Source organism: Enhydra lutris, unplaced genomic scaffold (genome assembly GCF_002288905.1).
Source record: "Enhydra lutris kenyoni isolate GAN:26980312 unplaced genomic scaffold, ASM228890v2 scaffoldscaffold39, whole genome shotgun sequence".
NCBI lineage: Eukaryota > Metazoa > Chordata > Mammalia > Carnivora > Mustelidae > Enhydra > Enhydra lutris.
In genome coordinates this window covers 25468120-25484669 of record NW_019154123.1, presented here as the reverse complement: position 1 = coordinate 25484669, position 16550 = coordinate 25468120, and the positions used below count along the sequence as shown (strand labels likewise).

General features: G+C 52.1%; 1 protein-coding gene across 6 annotated transcripts in view; it reads left to right on the top strand.

Moving 5' to 3' along the window:
* The window catches only part of LOC111154981 (myosin light chain kinase), a 174293-nt gene that overhangs the window by 101087 nt on the left and 56656 nt on the right, over nt 1–16550 (top strand). For all 6 annotated transcript variants that reach the window (XM_022514943.1, XM_022514945.1, XM_022514949.1 and 3 more), the window contains one exon: nt 9284–9370. In XM_022514943.1, the coding sequence (XP_022370651.1) occupies nt 9284–9370 (87 nt within the window). The remainder of the gene's footprint in view (nt 1–9283; nt 9371–16550) is intronic.

Sequence of the window (16550 nt, the reverse complement as noted above, 5' to 3'; positions counted from 1 at the left end):
TGTGGGGACACTTCCTCGAGGAGGTGAGTTGAGGCCGCGTCTCTGGGGTAGAGGGGGCAGGCCCACTTCTGTGAGGAGAAAAAGTCACCGTAATTCAGCGGAGGGAGAGGAGGAGGCACGTGGGAGCTAAGGGCTCCCAGGTCTGAGTGGAGTTTCTGAGTGAGGAAAGGCTGAGACCAGACTGTGTCCATGACTCTTCTTTCTCTATTGGGTCTGGAGTTAAGCAGTTGAGCCTCGGAAGCGGAACCAGCCTTGGGATGATCAAGGCTACAGCCCTCATTTTAAAGGGTAGGAGACCAAGGCCGTGGAGAAGGAAAGCATCTTGCTCCAAGTTCCCTGGTCCAGCAGAGGCCAAGCCAGGGCCAGAACCCCATCTTGGGCCTTCTGATCCCTTCCTTATTATCTTGTTACTTGCCTGGAACTGTCGAAAAAGATCGTGTGGGGGAAATAATTTCTTACCCTTGAAATGCCTGGTTAGTAACTATGAGTGACACGTGAAAAACGAGCATCCAAATAAGGCAACTCAAAGGCTTTGTTGTTCTTCTGACTCCGGAATATAATCACTTGGGTTATGAAGTCCCATCCTGTTTCCCTGCCATTCCCCAAGATGCGGACCCTGAGTCCCCGTTCTCAGCTTTAGAATCAGATTTCCTGGCCATGAAAATCAAGATTTGTGATCGATTAGGAATGGGAGAAAATAAAAAGAACCTGTATTTTTTTTTTTTTCCAGAAAAAAGAGCCTTGAAAAGAGACATTAAAAAAAAAAAAGTACAGTGGTAAAACAAATTCAGTAGTCAGTAGCCAGCAGCAAAGGTGAGATGGTAGAGGATTGTGTGGGTCTCCCTGGAGTTCAGTGCTGGGTTTGTCACCAGGGCTCTGAGTCTCCAGAGCAGATTTGATAAATCCACGTATGGTCTGTTCAGAGTGGGGCTCGAAACCTGTGTTTTGCAGCTTTAGGTGCGGGCTGCTGCTGTCCAGTACTCCTGTGTGTGCCCTGGCTGTCACCCTCCCAGGTCAGATTCCTGCTTCTTTTAAGACAGATGCCACAGTTTAAAAAAACAAGTGTTTCTGGGAACGTGACCCCAAAAGCCTGTTTCTACCAGCCCTCACTTGGGACCCTTGCTGGATCTGACCAATCTAGAAGGAAGCCCAGCCTGCTCCTGAGGGTATCTGCTTTTAGAATCCCTGGACTCTTCGGGTCCTATTTACATGGCGAGCTAAAGGAAGGATAGTAATTCATTCTCCTTATCTGCGAAATGTCAGCACCTTTTTGAGAAACAGCAGACGTTTTATTTTTAAAAGCAAACTTTGTTTTCAAAATAAAATTTTCTTTTTCCCTATAGAATACATCTGGGTTTTTGTTTTGTTTTGTTTTTGTTTTTGTTTTTAAGGTTTGGGGAATTCATTCTGCAACTTATGGGACTTTCTTGCCCCTAGGCTGGTCTCCTTCTACCAGATTCCCTGGTACTCTCCCTAATCTTGATCACCCTTATTTATCTCTAGTTTGGCCTAGGGCTGTGGACTAGGGTCTGGGTCTTAAGAGAAGAGCCAGCAAAGGGATTGGAGGGAGACCAGCTGAGATAACTCTCAGTTAATTGGTTTATGTTTTTCAAGGAGAAAAAGGGCAGCCCCCTTCACACCCAGTCTTTTCCCTGTTGTTGGACTAGGAGATGTATTAGTGCCCCGCATGTGGGTGGCCTTCTTACCCTGTCCAGCTTTAGTTCTCCCTCACGAGCCCCCTCTAGACAAAGGACTGTAGTTTCCCTGTTACCTTGCAGCTAGCCAGCAGCCAGGCTGAGGAGTCCTTCTTCCATCCCCTGATCCTTCCAGCTCTCCCTGCTCCCCAAGGCCATTGTACCTTACTTAAAGATCCCAGCGGGGGGTGGGGGCGGTCCATGCACCCTTTGAAATGATATACAGAATTTTGTGCATTTGTAGATTAGAGCATTTTTCTGAAGAGAGAGCCCATAGTTTTAAATCAAATTCTCGAAAGAAGTCATACGTTAAAGTACATGGAAGAACTCTTTGCCCTAGGGAGTAACTGAATTTGCAAGTTCGTTCATGCTGTGGGGTCTCCCTGTCTCTCTCCAACTCCAGCTGCCTGCTCAGCCTCTGGATAGGACTGCATCCCTCTCAAGGGGCAGTGGGTCCCTCTCAACTAGAGGAGGGGGCTGTAGCTCATGCTGACGTCACGCCGGCCCTGCCCCCGATGGTCACGAGCTATCACTCACATGGCACCAAACACCATTAAGACTATCCACCTGCGGCCAATGCGATGATACATTTCAGGGCCTCATAAAGAGGACTCTGGTTCATTAGCCGACGTATTAGCCGTACTCCTGTTTTTCCCACTGATAGTAAAGACAGAGGGCAGTAGCTTTTATAATTCATCATGTCCGGCTTTCTTAATCGTGCTGTGGGGGTCTTTTACCCAAGGGAAAGGGTATTCTATTGCACTATCTGAATTCTGGTCCCACCCATGCTCCTTCCAAGTGTAGCAGGAGGCAAGTGTCAATGTACACCCAAAAACCACCTGAGCCCGGAGTGGGGAAGGACTTGCCAGAAAACTCACCCAAGAGCTGATCTTCTAGGTGTGCTGTGGCCAGAAACCCTCATGCATTTGGAGTTTATACAACAGTTGGGCAGGGTATCCCTCAGTGGGAAAACTGAGGCTCAGCGAGGGCTGGCAACTTTCCCAGGTCACACTGACTTTCACAGGGCAGGAGGTGGAGGGACGACTCTGGGTGTCTCTGATCCCAAAGCCCGTGTGCTTGGAGCCATTGTGTGCAGGGAGTTAGAACATAAGTTACCTCTGCAGGACTCACACCTGGGTGTGTCTGGGTCTGGAGGCTACCCTTTCCACCACCCACCATGGCCTCGCTGTCTAGTGAATAACATGTCAGTGTACGCGCTCTGAGACATGTGGGTCTCCCTTAGTCACAGCCCTTCCCGCTGGGAAGTCCCTCCATCCTTCCTTGCAGCCTGCCCTGGGCTGACAGGAGGGGGCTGCTCGCCTGGTTGTCTCTCTGTCCCCAGTCCTGTCCCCACACACAGAACCTGGCCTGAGTGGCCCATTCCCTCTCAGACCCAGGTGAGAGGTGGGGAAGCAAAACTCTTCGTAGGCCAAAATCCGAGGACAGGGCAGCTTAGGCTGTCCTTCCCCAACCACCCTGGCTGAGGGCATCTGGCCTCGGCTACCATTGAGACTGAGGGCTTTGTGACCAGGGAGGGCTGTGCGCATGTGTGGGAGGAGGTGACGTTCCAGTGGGCCATCATTCATCTCGGTGCCAGGCACTGCTTTAGGGGCTAGGTTAAAAGCAGAGAACAAAAAGGAGATTCCTATTTTCAGGGACTTTACATTCAGTAAGGGGGAGACAGTAATACAGATGAACAGGTCTATCATCTAATCTCGGGCAGTAGCAGGTGCTACGAAGGAAGCTAAGCAGGGTATGGGGACGGGAATGTTACTGTTGGAGAGGGTGGTTGGGAGGCCTCTCTGAAGAAGTGACGGTGGAACAGAGGTCTGAAGAAGCCAGAAGGAGTCTGGAAGGAAGAGGGAAGGGTGAGAGAGAAGTGCTGAGTGGAGACTATGTCTGATGCATTCCCAGAAGCAGGAAGGGCTGGCGGGCTGAGCCGTGAGCAGCAGCTGAGAGGTGGGAAGTGAGGTGAGGGGGAGCAGCAGTGAGATCTGCAAGGCCGTGGTCTGTGACAGGAGACTGGGCGTTATTCTAAGTGTGGTGGGCCAGCTCTGGACATTGTGACCAGAGGTGACCACGGTGACCAGACCCAGGATGGGTAAGAGGGAGAGCAGGGAGACCAGCTGGGTGGTTGCTGGGATGGCCCAGGCAGGAGTTGATGTCGGCTTAGACTCCATGCAGGAGGGGGGAAGTGATCAGATTCAGAATCTATTCTCAAGGTAAGAGCTGATAGGATTTGCTCATGAATTGGAAGTGGAGAGAGAAAAGGGAAGTGAGAGGCAACTTGGTTTTCATACAGGAGCACAGATAACACTGGTACTACTTTCTGGATGGGCACATAAGGGGCGGGGCAATGAAGAATTTTGCCCCTGTGAAGTGTAAGATGTCCCTCAGATGTCCAGGTGGGCATGTCACATAGGCAGGCATTTAGATGAACCTGGAGCTGGGTAAGGAGGTTGGGGTTGGAGGCAGGAGATGGGGAGCCGTCCACACAAGAGGCCACTGAGTGTCCTGGGATTGAACGAGGTCCCTAGGGTGGATGTGGATGGAGGGGGCAGGAAGAGAAGGAGGGCAGGACAGAGGTCCGCCGAGGAGACCGAGAAGGAATAGGCATGGTGGGATAGGAAGAAATCCTGGAGAAAGCAGTGTCCCTGAAGTCAAACGGTGGCCACTTCAGTAAGAAAGGAATGATGGGATCAGTGCATCGGATGTGGCTGCCAAGGAGAATAAGGTGAGCCTGAGCGCTGGCCATTGGGTTTGGCAACCCAGAGGTGATTTGTAACTGTGACAAGGGGGCTTGTGGGGTGACAGTAGAAAAGCCTGAATTGAGGCGTGAGGGACTGAGTGGCCTGCTGAAGTCCACACAGCTAATGACTAGCTGGCTGGGCATTTAAACAGGAGCCCTGGAGCCTCACTGCCGCGCCACCTGCGGCCACGACCGTCAGGTGCCTCTGATCTTAACCGAGCAGATTTCGATGCATCCTTCTTTCGTTGGCCTGAGTCCTTGCCATAGTAACAAGTTTGCTCCCACTTTCACATTTGTCCTTCCGGTCGTCACTGGCAGCTAACATGCATTAGACTGAACTAAATAAAATTGCTGTTCCGGTGGGCCAAAGACACTTGAGTATTGCCAAAGCTGTGGTTCAACCTGAAGTAAGCACTTAAAGCATGTAGCATCGTGCCAGGCACAACTAAGTAACCCAGCCCATTCACTCAGTTGGGGTGTGATTCCTGTGTTCCTGGTGAAGGTCAGGCTCAGAAAAGGTCAGGGAGCTTGCCCAAGGGCTCAGAGGCCCCCAACAGCAGAGCCAGAGAACTTTTCTCCCGCCTGAAGCACCCTCTCTTCTGTGGATGCCAGCTTGCTGCCTGCCCTCGGGCAGAGAAGGAGGCCAGCCCCTCTGCCCTGCCCTCTCATGGAGCTCCTGGAAGCTGGGACCCCCTTCTAGAAGCCCCCTTCCTTGGGCTTGTGTCTCAGGGAACCGGCCTGTTGGAGAAGACAGAAGGAGGGCTGGGTCTGGAGCTAGCCCAGGAGTGGAAGGGGTGAGCCGTTGCCCATATAAGGACACATTTTCCACTCCATGTCAAGGCCCCCCACCTCTCCATACTGCCATCTTCCTCCCCCATCCGTCTTTGGGGGCACAACCAGGCCAGCCATGGACTCCAGCCCTGGGGCCCAGATCTAGAAATGGAGTCCGGTTTCATTACCAACTGATTAAAATAGAAAATACAAGCTGCTCTTAGACTTGTGTGACTATTATTTTTATCCCCTGGGCAGCCATGCAATCATAAAGCTGGTTCTGATTAAGCACACGGTCCCTCTAGCCTGCCCCTCGCTGCTGTTCTCACGGAGGGCTAGTGGCTTGTGGTGTTCGCACAGCCCCCGCGGGGTGGGAGGACTGCCAAGGGAAGAGGAGGCCAGGCCCACCGCTGGTGGGGGGGTGCTCCAAGTCTGGGGGTGTGCCTGGCTTGAAAGGGAAACTCGAGCCCCTTTCCTCATGGTCAGATGGAAAGATAGAGTGCACAGAACTTATAAAAACAAAGCTCAGTGCACAGACAGGGTAGTGTACTGACACGTCAGTGTCAGGCCAGCACTCAGAAGCTGAGGACAGATGCAGAGGCGGGAAATGGGCAACATGTGGGTGTGGGTTGGTCAGCCAAGGCGTTTGGAAGGCGGAGAATTTTTTTTTTTTTTTAAAGATTTTATTTATTTATTTGACAGAGATCACAAGTAGGCAGAGAGGCAGGCAGAGAAAGGAGGAAGCAGGCTCCCTGCTGAGCAGAGAGCCCGATGTGGGACTCGATCCCAGGCCCTGGGATCATGACCTGGGCCGAAGGCAGAGGCTTTAACCCACTGAGCCACCCAGGCACCCCTGGAAGGCGGAGAATTTTAAAGCAGACTCGGAGGGAGGTGAGGAAACGTGGTATGCAGGAGGAATGAGTTAGTAGGTAAATGATCCACTTTTCTCCTTTCCCGAGCACTACTGGATACATTCTGTCCTTTGAGTCTCTTAACACTGTGCTGTAGAGAAAATAGGTGTTACTTCCTTTGTACAGATGTAGGAATAGAGACCCAGAGTGGCTGAAATGATTTGCTTGTGATCCCAAGATTGCTGGTGACAGAACCAAAACTAGAACCCTCCTCTCTGGGTCTGTGCTCCAAGGATGCTTAGAGGCGAAGGCCAACACAACCCTGTGAGGGGAGAAGGGAACTCAGTCTCTCACCCCTTCTTTGGGGACCCAGGAGCACTAGACCTCTCATCCTTTGCTGGCTTATGCCTCCAGTTATGCATCAGTTAAAACAACAACCTTGATCCTTTTTTTTTTTTTTAAGATTTTATTTATTTAAAAAAAAAAGATTTTATTTATTTATTTGACAGAGAGAGATCACAAGTAGACAGAGAGGCAGGCAGAGAGAGAGAGAGAGAGAGGGAAGCAGGCTCCCTGCTGAGCAGAGAGCCCGATGCGGAACTCGATCCCAGGACCCTGAGATCATGACCTGAGCCGAAGGCAGCGGCTTAACCCACTGAGCCACCCAGGCGCCCCCCTTGATCCTTCTTTATCTCCCTCCTGTGAGGTCCCAGAACTCACCAGAAGAAAGACGGGCAAAGGGAGTATTTAAGCCGAGGAAGGTAGAACTCTGTGCACACTTGGTTCTCTCCCCCTCTTCCTTGAAAAAGGGGGAAACAAACACATTTTGGGGTGCAGCTCTCTGTAAATTGTCCTTGGTGCCTGTCAGGTCTTGATTGGAGGGCCCTAAACAAGGGAATCCTAGACCCACCCCATGCCCTGGAGTATGGCATGATCTGCAGACATCAGGGGAAGCCCTGGTCGGCATTCCTGTGTCTTAGACTAGTCCCCGAGACCCTCCCTGGGCCCCATCACCACCTCTCAACGTGCAGGCACATACACATACGTACGCACACATAGACACATGTGCACACACATGGCCTGAAGAGAGAGACAAGTGCCCTATTAAAATCATCTGTGGAGCTTCTGGATCTTATTGACACCCAGGCCCCTAACTAGACCAATGAAACCAGGATCTGGGGAGTGAGATACCTGGGCACAGGTGCTGCTAATGGGCAGCCCACACTGAGGACCACAGAGGTTGACAAATGTGTACTGAGGATTTTTCTGTAGCTGGGAATGACTGTTAGGCCTGGGGAAAACACCCAGTGTGAGGAAGTGAAATCATCCCATCCCCTCCCCATGGGACTTTCTGCTCCTCCATCCATTATGCACACGGAACCAGGCATATGGGCCACCTGCTGAGGAGACCAGACATAGGCAGTGTCAGCGGCGGAAGGCAGGATCCCTGACTCACTGTCTGGGGTTCCTCTTGCTCTAACAGAGGTGGCAGGAGGATAACAGTGAGGAACGGAGGGAGGGAAGGGGGCCAGGTTATCAAGTGCTCTTGAAAGGACTTCTTGTGGCTCTGTCCCCTCAGGACCATTCCCTGTCATACACCGGCTGCTAGGAAGCTCTTCTTAAGGCCTACGCTTCATCATTCCTGTAGTGACATGTGTACAGCTTTTGGCTCACTTCCTTCCGTCGGAGATAGGCTCCCCAGCCCCGGAGGCCCGTGTGCCTCGGAGCTGCTGGTGAGCTTGGACGGTGCCTGCACCAGGCCTCTGTCCCTGGATTACCCAGCTGTCGCTGGGAGTGGGCAGGTTTTCGGTTAGGAAGGAAGCTTGACTCTTTGTCCGGGGGATTTACTTGGGCAGAAAAGAGACACAAATACCATCTAGAAGGAGTAATGCATCCAGATGGGAGTATCAGGAGTCCATGTGCTGGGAAAGGGTTCGTCCCCAGGCCCTAGTTCCGTGCCACCTGTGTCCACCCCGCAACCCCCCAGGAGCCAGCCTGGGAGAGGGCACGTGTCAGCAGCTAGGACTGCCCCATCTAGGAGGCAGGACAGCAAGATGGCCCATCCTCCCCAGCCAAGCCACAGGAATGCGGCCCAAGCATGGTTGGAAAGTCCCACCCCCTCCTTCCTCCCTCTGAGCTTCCTCTGTCAGGAGCAGGAAAGGGAATGGCAGGAAGGGGCTCTGAGGGGGAGGCTCGCTCCCAGCCATCCCTGAAGAGCGTTCCCTTTGGGGAAAATGCTCCTGGGGAAAATGCTGGAACATAGTGATAGCTCTTTAACCAGCTGCTTCTTATCCAAGTTCCTGGGTGGTTTCCCCAAAACTTCCTGAAGCCCAGTCTCCTCAGGCCCGGTAAGGCCTTTTATGCCCAGCCCAGCGCCATGTTTTCTGCTGGCCTGACAAGGGAGAGTTTCCCCTGGCCTTGTCCACACTTGGCATGAATGTGGACGGGGAAGGTGAAGGAGAAGCTTAAAGAATCGTGCACCCATGCGTATCCCATTTCAGGTCTACCCTGACAGCTCCACAGGGTTTCGTGGGGTCTACTTTGACGAAGAGTATAGAAGCTCCCATAATGGGTCCAAGGCTCCACACAGGGGCCGGAAGGCGTGCGGGCTGCCTGCTCCGAGACCTCCGTCTGGTCTGGGGGTCTGTCAGTGGCCACATGTAGAAGGCAGTCTGAGGAATCAGAAGGTACAGGCGCCTCTCAGGCTGTGAGCCGAGGGCATGGGTCCCGTCCCCTCCTCCTCCTGTGTGAGGGACCTCTCTGTGCAGAGCAGGCTTTGGGAAATGCAGAGCGGTGCGCCCGAGTGAGTGAAGACCCAGTGAAGGGAACAGAGGGGAGAGAGGTAAGCAGAGGGCACCGACTCTGCTCTAGCCCTGCCAGGGCGTGACTCCTGGCAGCACGTGCCTGCCACAGAGGGGAACGTGTGAACTAGCTCCCACGAGAGCCTGTTCATCTATCTTGCCTGGGCGACTGTGCTCTCTCCACCTGATTTATAAGGCGCAGTGGAGTGGACGCTCCTTCTTTGGTGCTCCTGTGGAGGAAGGTGCCCCCTGCCCCTGGCAGGCACTGAGGGCCCCCAGAGTGGAATGGGGAGCGGGACACAGTGGGGGGGGGGCTCTAATTTTGGTCGGGGTGGGATTTTTTTATTGAGATGCCTCCTCGGCTCATTTCCTAGGACAGCAGCCAACTGATGTTTGTGGTTACCTGTTCTGTTCCAGATGCTCCCACCAAGGAGAATGTCAAGGCCCCGGAGATGAAAGCCCGGAGGCCCAAGAGCTCTCTTCCCCCTGTGCTAGGAACAGAGAGTAAGTATTTGTTCAGCTCTTCAGTGGCCTAGCACTGAGGGCCAGCGTCAGAGCCCCGGCCTCCTTGCCTGCACCCCGGCGAGCCCCATTAAGTCCCGGTGCCCAGGCCAGGGGCCACTTGGCACGGCCCACCTCTCCCAGCCTCCGCACGTCCACATCCACTCGCTACCTCACTCAGGCCTTCAGTACTTCTCACCAAGACTCCTTCTCCCAGTTCCTCCCAGGTGAGTTTTTCCTGCTGGGTAGACCTTTCCAAGCTATAGCTCTGACCTTACCACCCGTGGCCGCCGTCCTTACAAGTGAGCCTCACGCTCATCACCACCCAGTCATACCTGCCGCCTCCCCCATACACTCTGTGTTTTTTTTAAAAAAAAAAAAAAAGAAGAAGAAGAAGAAGAAGGCAGTCTCTTAATTACCCATACTAATAGGGCAAAGTGATTGAGCTTGATTAATTCAAAGGCTGAGTCTCATTTTCCGTGACAAGGCTGAGTTCTGTGACTTCGTTTTATTCTCTTCCTTTCTGAGCTACATATTTATGTTACTAATGATGAGCTTGGGTTCCCCATACACATACCAGCCAGCTGTCGGGGTTGGGGGGGGAGCTCAGCCTTCTGCACATGGGGTAGCTGAACTGGAACTATAATGTCCAATGGATTTTTAACCAAAATGAAGAGCTCAGATGACCAGAAGCATACATTTAATGAGTTGCTGGAAATGCACGCCTAATTGTAAGAAAAACCTTGTAAGAACAGGTTGGTGATTCTGTTTTCCAAGAGGATGACTGGGGCCCGTGCTCTATGAGTTATGAGAAAATGGGATTTAGAAGAGCATGGGGTGCTTGTGACATAGGGGCCTGAGTCCGTCCTTCACCCCTCCTGGGGGCAGAAGCAGGAGCTCAGGAAGCTTGAGCGGGGTCACCAGTGGCCTCCTGTCCTCAGCTCCGGGACACCCTTTCCAGGCAGATCCTGGGGGAAGTGAGGTGTGGGTTAAGCGGAGAGTCGTGCAGGAGAATACAGGCTGGAGACGGGGAGCAGCTGGGCCCCGAGAGCTGGGCCTTTGTGCTGGAGGAGGGAAGGCTGCGGGGGAGGCCGATCAAGTTGTCATCGTCCAGTTCTGGGATGGGGGCTCAACCCCGGCTATATATTAGATTCACCTGGAGAGCTTTTGAAACCTCTGCTGCTGGGGCACCCCGGCTCAGTTAAATCAGGATCTCTGAGGGTAGGATCCAGGCTTCAGTATTTGTTCAAGCTCCTGGGCCATTCTGGCGTGTGGTCAGTCAGGCTGGAAGCACGGCGTGCCTGCACTGTTGGGCTTGCGAAGCAGAGGGCTTCTCCTTTCCTGTCTCTGTTAAGTGTGGCACTGCCTTGGGGCCCGTTATGCCCAGGTCCTCAGACCATCTCTGATACCAGCCCCCAGTCTCCACTCTTCAGGGAGGGAGCAAGATGCTGGAAGCAGAGCTGGAAGCCAAGGTTCTTACCCCTCTCGAGGGAGTGGGGAGTAGGGATCAGTCAGTGGTACTGCTTAGGGGGAGGGGCGGGCTGGCGGAAACTGCTTATCCTCCTTTCCATAGCAAATGCACACATTCATGACTGGACAGACTCCAGCAGACACTGCTTGTGTGTAGAAGGGGAATTTAACTCTAGCCTTTGTGTCACAGTTATGGACAGGACAGATGTCTAACCCCACAAAGGACTGGAAAAGTGTGTCTGCATGCACAGTAATGACTACTTTGAATGGTCCATCCTCACAGCCTCTCATCACCCCCACCCATCACCCCCTTAGCATTGAAAGCTTTAGCAAAGTAGTTCTGGTTACCTCCACCCGCTTACACACCTGTGCTCAGAAACCTATCGAGTTCTCCAGATGCTTCTAGAAAACCATGGAGCTTCCTTCCCAAAGGCTCCTGAGAAGGCAGCTGCTCGGAGATAGGAAATGGAGATGGTGTCTTTTAGACCTTCACCTGCAATTATATTCTCACTTTTTGGGATAATTTATAGTATTTATTAATTACATACGTTAAATATGCATGCATTCTTCCTTAAACATGCTAAAAAGTATAGAAATGTTCCACGGACCACATGAAAGCCCTCTTTTGTCTACCCCCAGTTCTACTCACCTCCTCAATTATATTCATAGTTGTTTTTTTCTGAGCATTTACATATAAGATGTAAATACATCATGCATTCTGGACACCTCTGCAGCTTGCCTTTTTCTCTTAGCATAGCCATCCCTCATCCCAGATGTCTCTGATCCCATGAAAAAGCCCAGAGTCTCCTGTCCCCGAGAGCTCTGGCTGTATATGTGTGTTCATTTTTTTCAAGCACTGGGAAGTACCTAATCTAACTAGGAAATCCATCTCTGCTGCCAGTAACCAAGGGAAGGCCAAGTGTTTTTCTTGTCAAACAGATCATAGCCAGATCCCTCCCCACATGACCACCCCGCCCTCAGCCGTGTTGTTCAGTCCTGAGCGCGAGCTGTCAGGTATGAGGGTAGACAGCCCATGTCCACGCAGTGGCCTGGGAGCCACTAGGAGTCCTGCTGAGGACCGTGAGGGCAAAACCAAGTCCATTGGCCAACCCAGGCGGCGGGATGGGAGGAAATGGACAGAAGTACAACTAACGTGCCAGACACCAAGTCCCAAGTCCAGGAGCGCGGAGTGGCAGTTTGCCGTGATTTGGAATGAGGGGAACTCTGGGCCAGGTTAGGAAGGAGAGAGGAATGTGGTGTGGTTGAAGTGCAATGGTAACATTGTTAGAACGCTGGAGGGAGGAACTGCACAGATGCCAGAAGGAATGTTATGGGCACCCACCCCCCGGCCCCCACCGACTCAGGTGCTCACTTAGCACCTGCGCGGCACCCCACCCCCACCTTCCGTGTGACAGGTGTCAGGTGAGGTGCCTAGGCTCTATCACTTCAAGCAGGGCTCACTCAGCTGAGCGATGAGTGGTTGTTCCCATTTTACAGAGGAGCAAAACTGAGCCCTAGAGCACTAAATGGTCCCACCTGGGGTCTGACAGCTGATAAGATCTGGAACCTTGAGGCCAGCCCTGATCCACGCTCCTGCTGCAGAGCCTTGTGCTTGCCGGTCTCACGGGCGTACTTTATGCTGTCCACACACACCTCGGCCGTGTTCCCCCCAGACCACGAGGGCAGGGGTCTGCTGCCATGGTTGCTGAGGGGACGAGGAGGGGGACCCCTGCCATGCTCGCTGGGATCCCCAGACCTGTCAGGGTGTTTGCCCCAAGCCTCCCAAGAGGAATGTTTTTTATGACTTTATTTTGGTATAATTTCAGATTTATTGAAAAGTTACAAGAATAGTACAAGGAAATCTTGTATACCTGTTACTTAGATCCACCAATTATTTATGTTTTGTTCCGTTGTCCCTATGTATGTATTCATATGAATTTATTCACCATTCATCAGGTTTTCATGCAGATATAGATATGCTATGTTTATATTCACATATTCGCCATACGTCATATAGATTAGATGTACATACACCGTGTATGGATAAAGTAGAGGCATCATGCCCTTGATCTCCACACATGTCATTGTGTATCTCCTAAGAGCATAAGCACAATGCAGTTATTAAAATCAAGACTTTTAACATTAAACCCATACTACTATTTAATGCATGGTCTATATTCAGTTTTTGTCAGTTGTCATGATTTCCTATTAATGCTACTTTTTACCTCTCGATGGGAACTTACTGTCACACTTCTGGAACACTCCCATCCACTCTTCCAGTCCAGAGTGATTGCCTCCTACCTTTGGAGAAAGAACAAGAAGTGCATGGGCCGAGGGGAGATGCATCCAAGACTGCTTGAGTTGAGTAGGCACGGGGAGATGGAAGCATCCTCGTTGGACCTCCAGATGCCCCTTTACTATGCCCGGTTCTGGGGCGGTGCTCAGACACAAGACATAGCCAGAGAAGCCACTAGGCTAGAAAGCAAGGGACAAATGTCTTGGTTCTGCCTCTGATTGAACATGTGGCCTTGTCAAAGCCATTTGTCTCTGGGCCTGTCAGATGGGGACTGTCTCCAACTGAGCCCAGGCTCTTCCAGCTCTGACTTCAGTCCATTCAATGAAATGCCTTTGTTGTTGTTTTTGTCGAGTGACACAGTTCAGATGAGGTCCGCTGACCCCCCTTCAAATCATCTGCTGTAGAATGGGTTGAAGCTTCAGTGAGTATGGCTTGTGTTACACGGTAGCAGAAACTTCCTGATGGGGAGGAGGCTTGAAGCAGAAGGTCCAGGCTTCAGGTAGACCAGCTGCATAGTGTTTTGTGTCAGGGAGGCATTGATAGGACTTTGGAGCTGGTTCTGGAGAATATGGACACGGCAGTGCCTGCTGGTAATGGACTCAGGGATTCCTCCTATCAGTCTGTAGAGCTGATGGTCTCTTAGAAAAGAGATAAATGAGCATAGGATACTTTGATAACTTAAGGACAGGAACTAGGGCTTGTTCATTTCTGAAATGTCCATGCCTAGCCTGTGGTAGAGAAATAATAAGCTTTTGATTTTTCAAATAGATTCATGAGTTCCCGGGCTTTAAGGGTCCCTGCCTCTCTTGTACTTCTGGGATCTGGGGATGATGCAAACCGGACACCCCTTCGTATTCCCTGCCTGGCATTGGCCTGACATTCGTCACTTTGGCTTCAGTACAGTGACGGACCATCCCAGATTATGCTTTTAGATACCTTTGCCTTGGCCTCCCGTATGTGTGTCTCTCCAAAACCAAAAGTCAGGTCAACTTGGGGTGCCTGGGTGGCTCAGATGTTAAGCATCTGCCTTCGGCTCGGGTCATGATTCCAGGGTCCTGGGATCGAGCCCCACATTGGGCTCTCTGCTTGGCGGGAAGCCTGCTTTCTTCCTTTCCCACTCCCCCTGCTTGTGTTCCCTCTCTCGCTATGTCTCTCTCTGTCAAATAAATACATAAAATCTTGAAAAAAAAAAATCAGGTCAACTTGAAAGCATCTTTGGATGTCCAGACTAGTGCCCAGTTTTCCTGAAAGATTCCCCCAGTATCCCACCTTTCTTTTAAATATTGTCCCAAAGTGATGGGGAGTGTTAAGCCACAATAGGATTCAAAGAGCTGGAAGGCAGTGCTGGACAGGTTGAGGTCTGGCATCAAGATTTGCTTGACACTGGGCCTCCTGGAAGAAAACTTGGGGTATTTCCACACATGCCTTTGAAAGCTGGCACCAACTCCTAGTGTCTCTCTACCAAAGTATTGCTCAGTGAGGAGGGATAGTGCCTAATATCACCCCCACACCCTGCCATGCATGGACCCTGTGACTCCCCTCCCCCCACCCCGGGCCGCTGCTTCCAGCTCCTTCCCCCGTCTTCCCCTGTCTCCCGTGATCCCATGAAGTGGGAGGACTTTGGCGCTGCTGTCCTGGCCATGCTGGGTGCCTCTTGCACAACCATCCTGGCATTCTGTGTCCTGGGGGATGAGTGTTTGCCATAACAAGAAGAGCAGTGTTCCTCTGGAATTTCTTGTGTGACAGCCTTTGCTACGATGGGATGTGTTTAGGAAATTTGCCCAGAGATGTTAATTCTGGGGAAGTGACCCATAATCCTCCATAGGTCTGTCTATAAGGACGTCCTGGAAGAGGCCCCGTGTGTGCCATTGGTGAGGAAGTTGAGGGTTGTCCCAGAGCCTGCGTATGCCCAAGTGCAGGGCAGTGGGATTCGGCTTTCCCTCCTTGGGTCCCCACAGCTGCCCTCCTTCCCTGACACAGCCCTGTGCCTGAGTGCTCCCTCCGTCCTTCACCCAGCCTGCGTCACCTTCAGGAGCCTGTGGTTGAAAAGTTAATGCTGATTTTGGGAACTGCAAAGGGTTTGATGTCTATTTTTAGTTAGCTACCTAAAAAGGGAAATGTCCCTAGAGAAGCAGACACCCAGGGACCTCCATGTACCCAAGGCTGTTGCTGCTACCTCCCTCATTCTCCTTTGCTTTCCATTGTCTCAGATCCTTTGACACAGAGAGACCCACACTTCAGGCCCTGTAAATATCTCCTAAATTTTTGCTCAGGGCTTCTGCCTCGCTGATTCATGGGAGAGGCCCTCCTGTACCTTCAGACGGAGCAGTCTGGAAACTTCTGTGGATGCCGACCTCCTCCCCTATGCCGGTGTGAAAGGAAGGCTCAGCAGGCCAGGAGTCGGTCAGGGTTTGGGCAGGCTGGGGCAGAAGCAGTCTGTGGGTTGCTCAGTCAGGAGGCCAGCCTCCCCAGCACTGCCCCTGGTTTCCCAGCAGGCTTCCAAGTTCGGGCTTTGATTCACGATGCTTTCACTGGGCTGCTTCATGTCTTCTAGTCTCAGTCTCCCCTTTAGAGTGGAAGGCTCAGCACCCAACAGCTTTGATTTAGTTGGTGACAGAGCAAGGAGGCAGCTCCTTCTCATGGAAAGTTGCACAGGGACTCGAGCTCCACGGCTTTCTCTCCCAGGATCAGAGTTACAGGGCTGGGGTGGAATGTTCTTGGGAACTCTCAGGTTAACAGAGATCCTCAGGAGCTGTGCTCATTCCTTTAATAGCTTTCCAAGCATGTACCAGGTACCGTGCTAGGCACTGGGTGTACGAATGATGAACAAAACGGGCCCTGTTCCTGTCCCCGGGAAGCTTGCTGTGGGGTCTGCATGTTGCAGTCGTGATGCCTCTGATGAGTGCTGACACACAACCGCCTCAAAGGGGCGTGGAGCCCAGCATGGACCTAGTGATGCGTGAGCTGAGGGCTTCCGGAAGAAGGTACCAGAGTCGGCAGTCAAGAGCTGAAGCCAGAAGGCTGGTGCTACAGAAATGGAAAGGCATTGGGTGTGGGGGATAGAACAGCCCCCTCCAAAGGGTGAGGCAGGGCCCCACAGCATCAGCATGCCCCAGACAGCCAGGAGCTGTGTTTCTAGCCAATTTCCCAGGTGCTCACAATGCACATTTGATTTGGAAAACCACCAACATTGAGCATCGAGGGCCTGGGTGACCGAGATCCCCAAGAAGGAAGAGTAAGAAAAAAGATGGGATGAGAGCTGGGGACGGATCTCGAAGGCCCTTGTGAGATGAGCTGGACTCGATCCTCGGTGGCAGTGGCTGGCATTGGAGAGGTTTAAACCGTGAACTGATGGCCTTGGAATGATGGCTGTATTAGGGCGGGGACAGGGGCCCGGAGGCCGAAGAGGTGGTACTG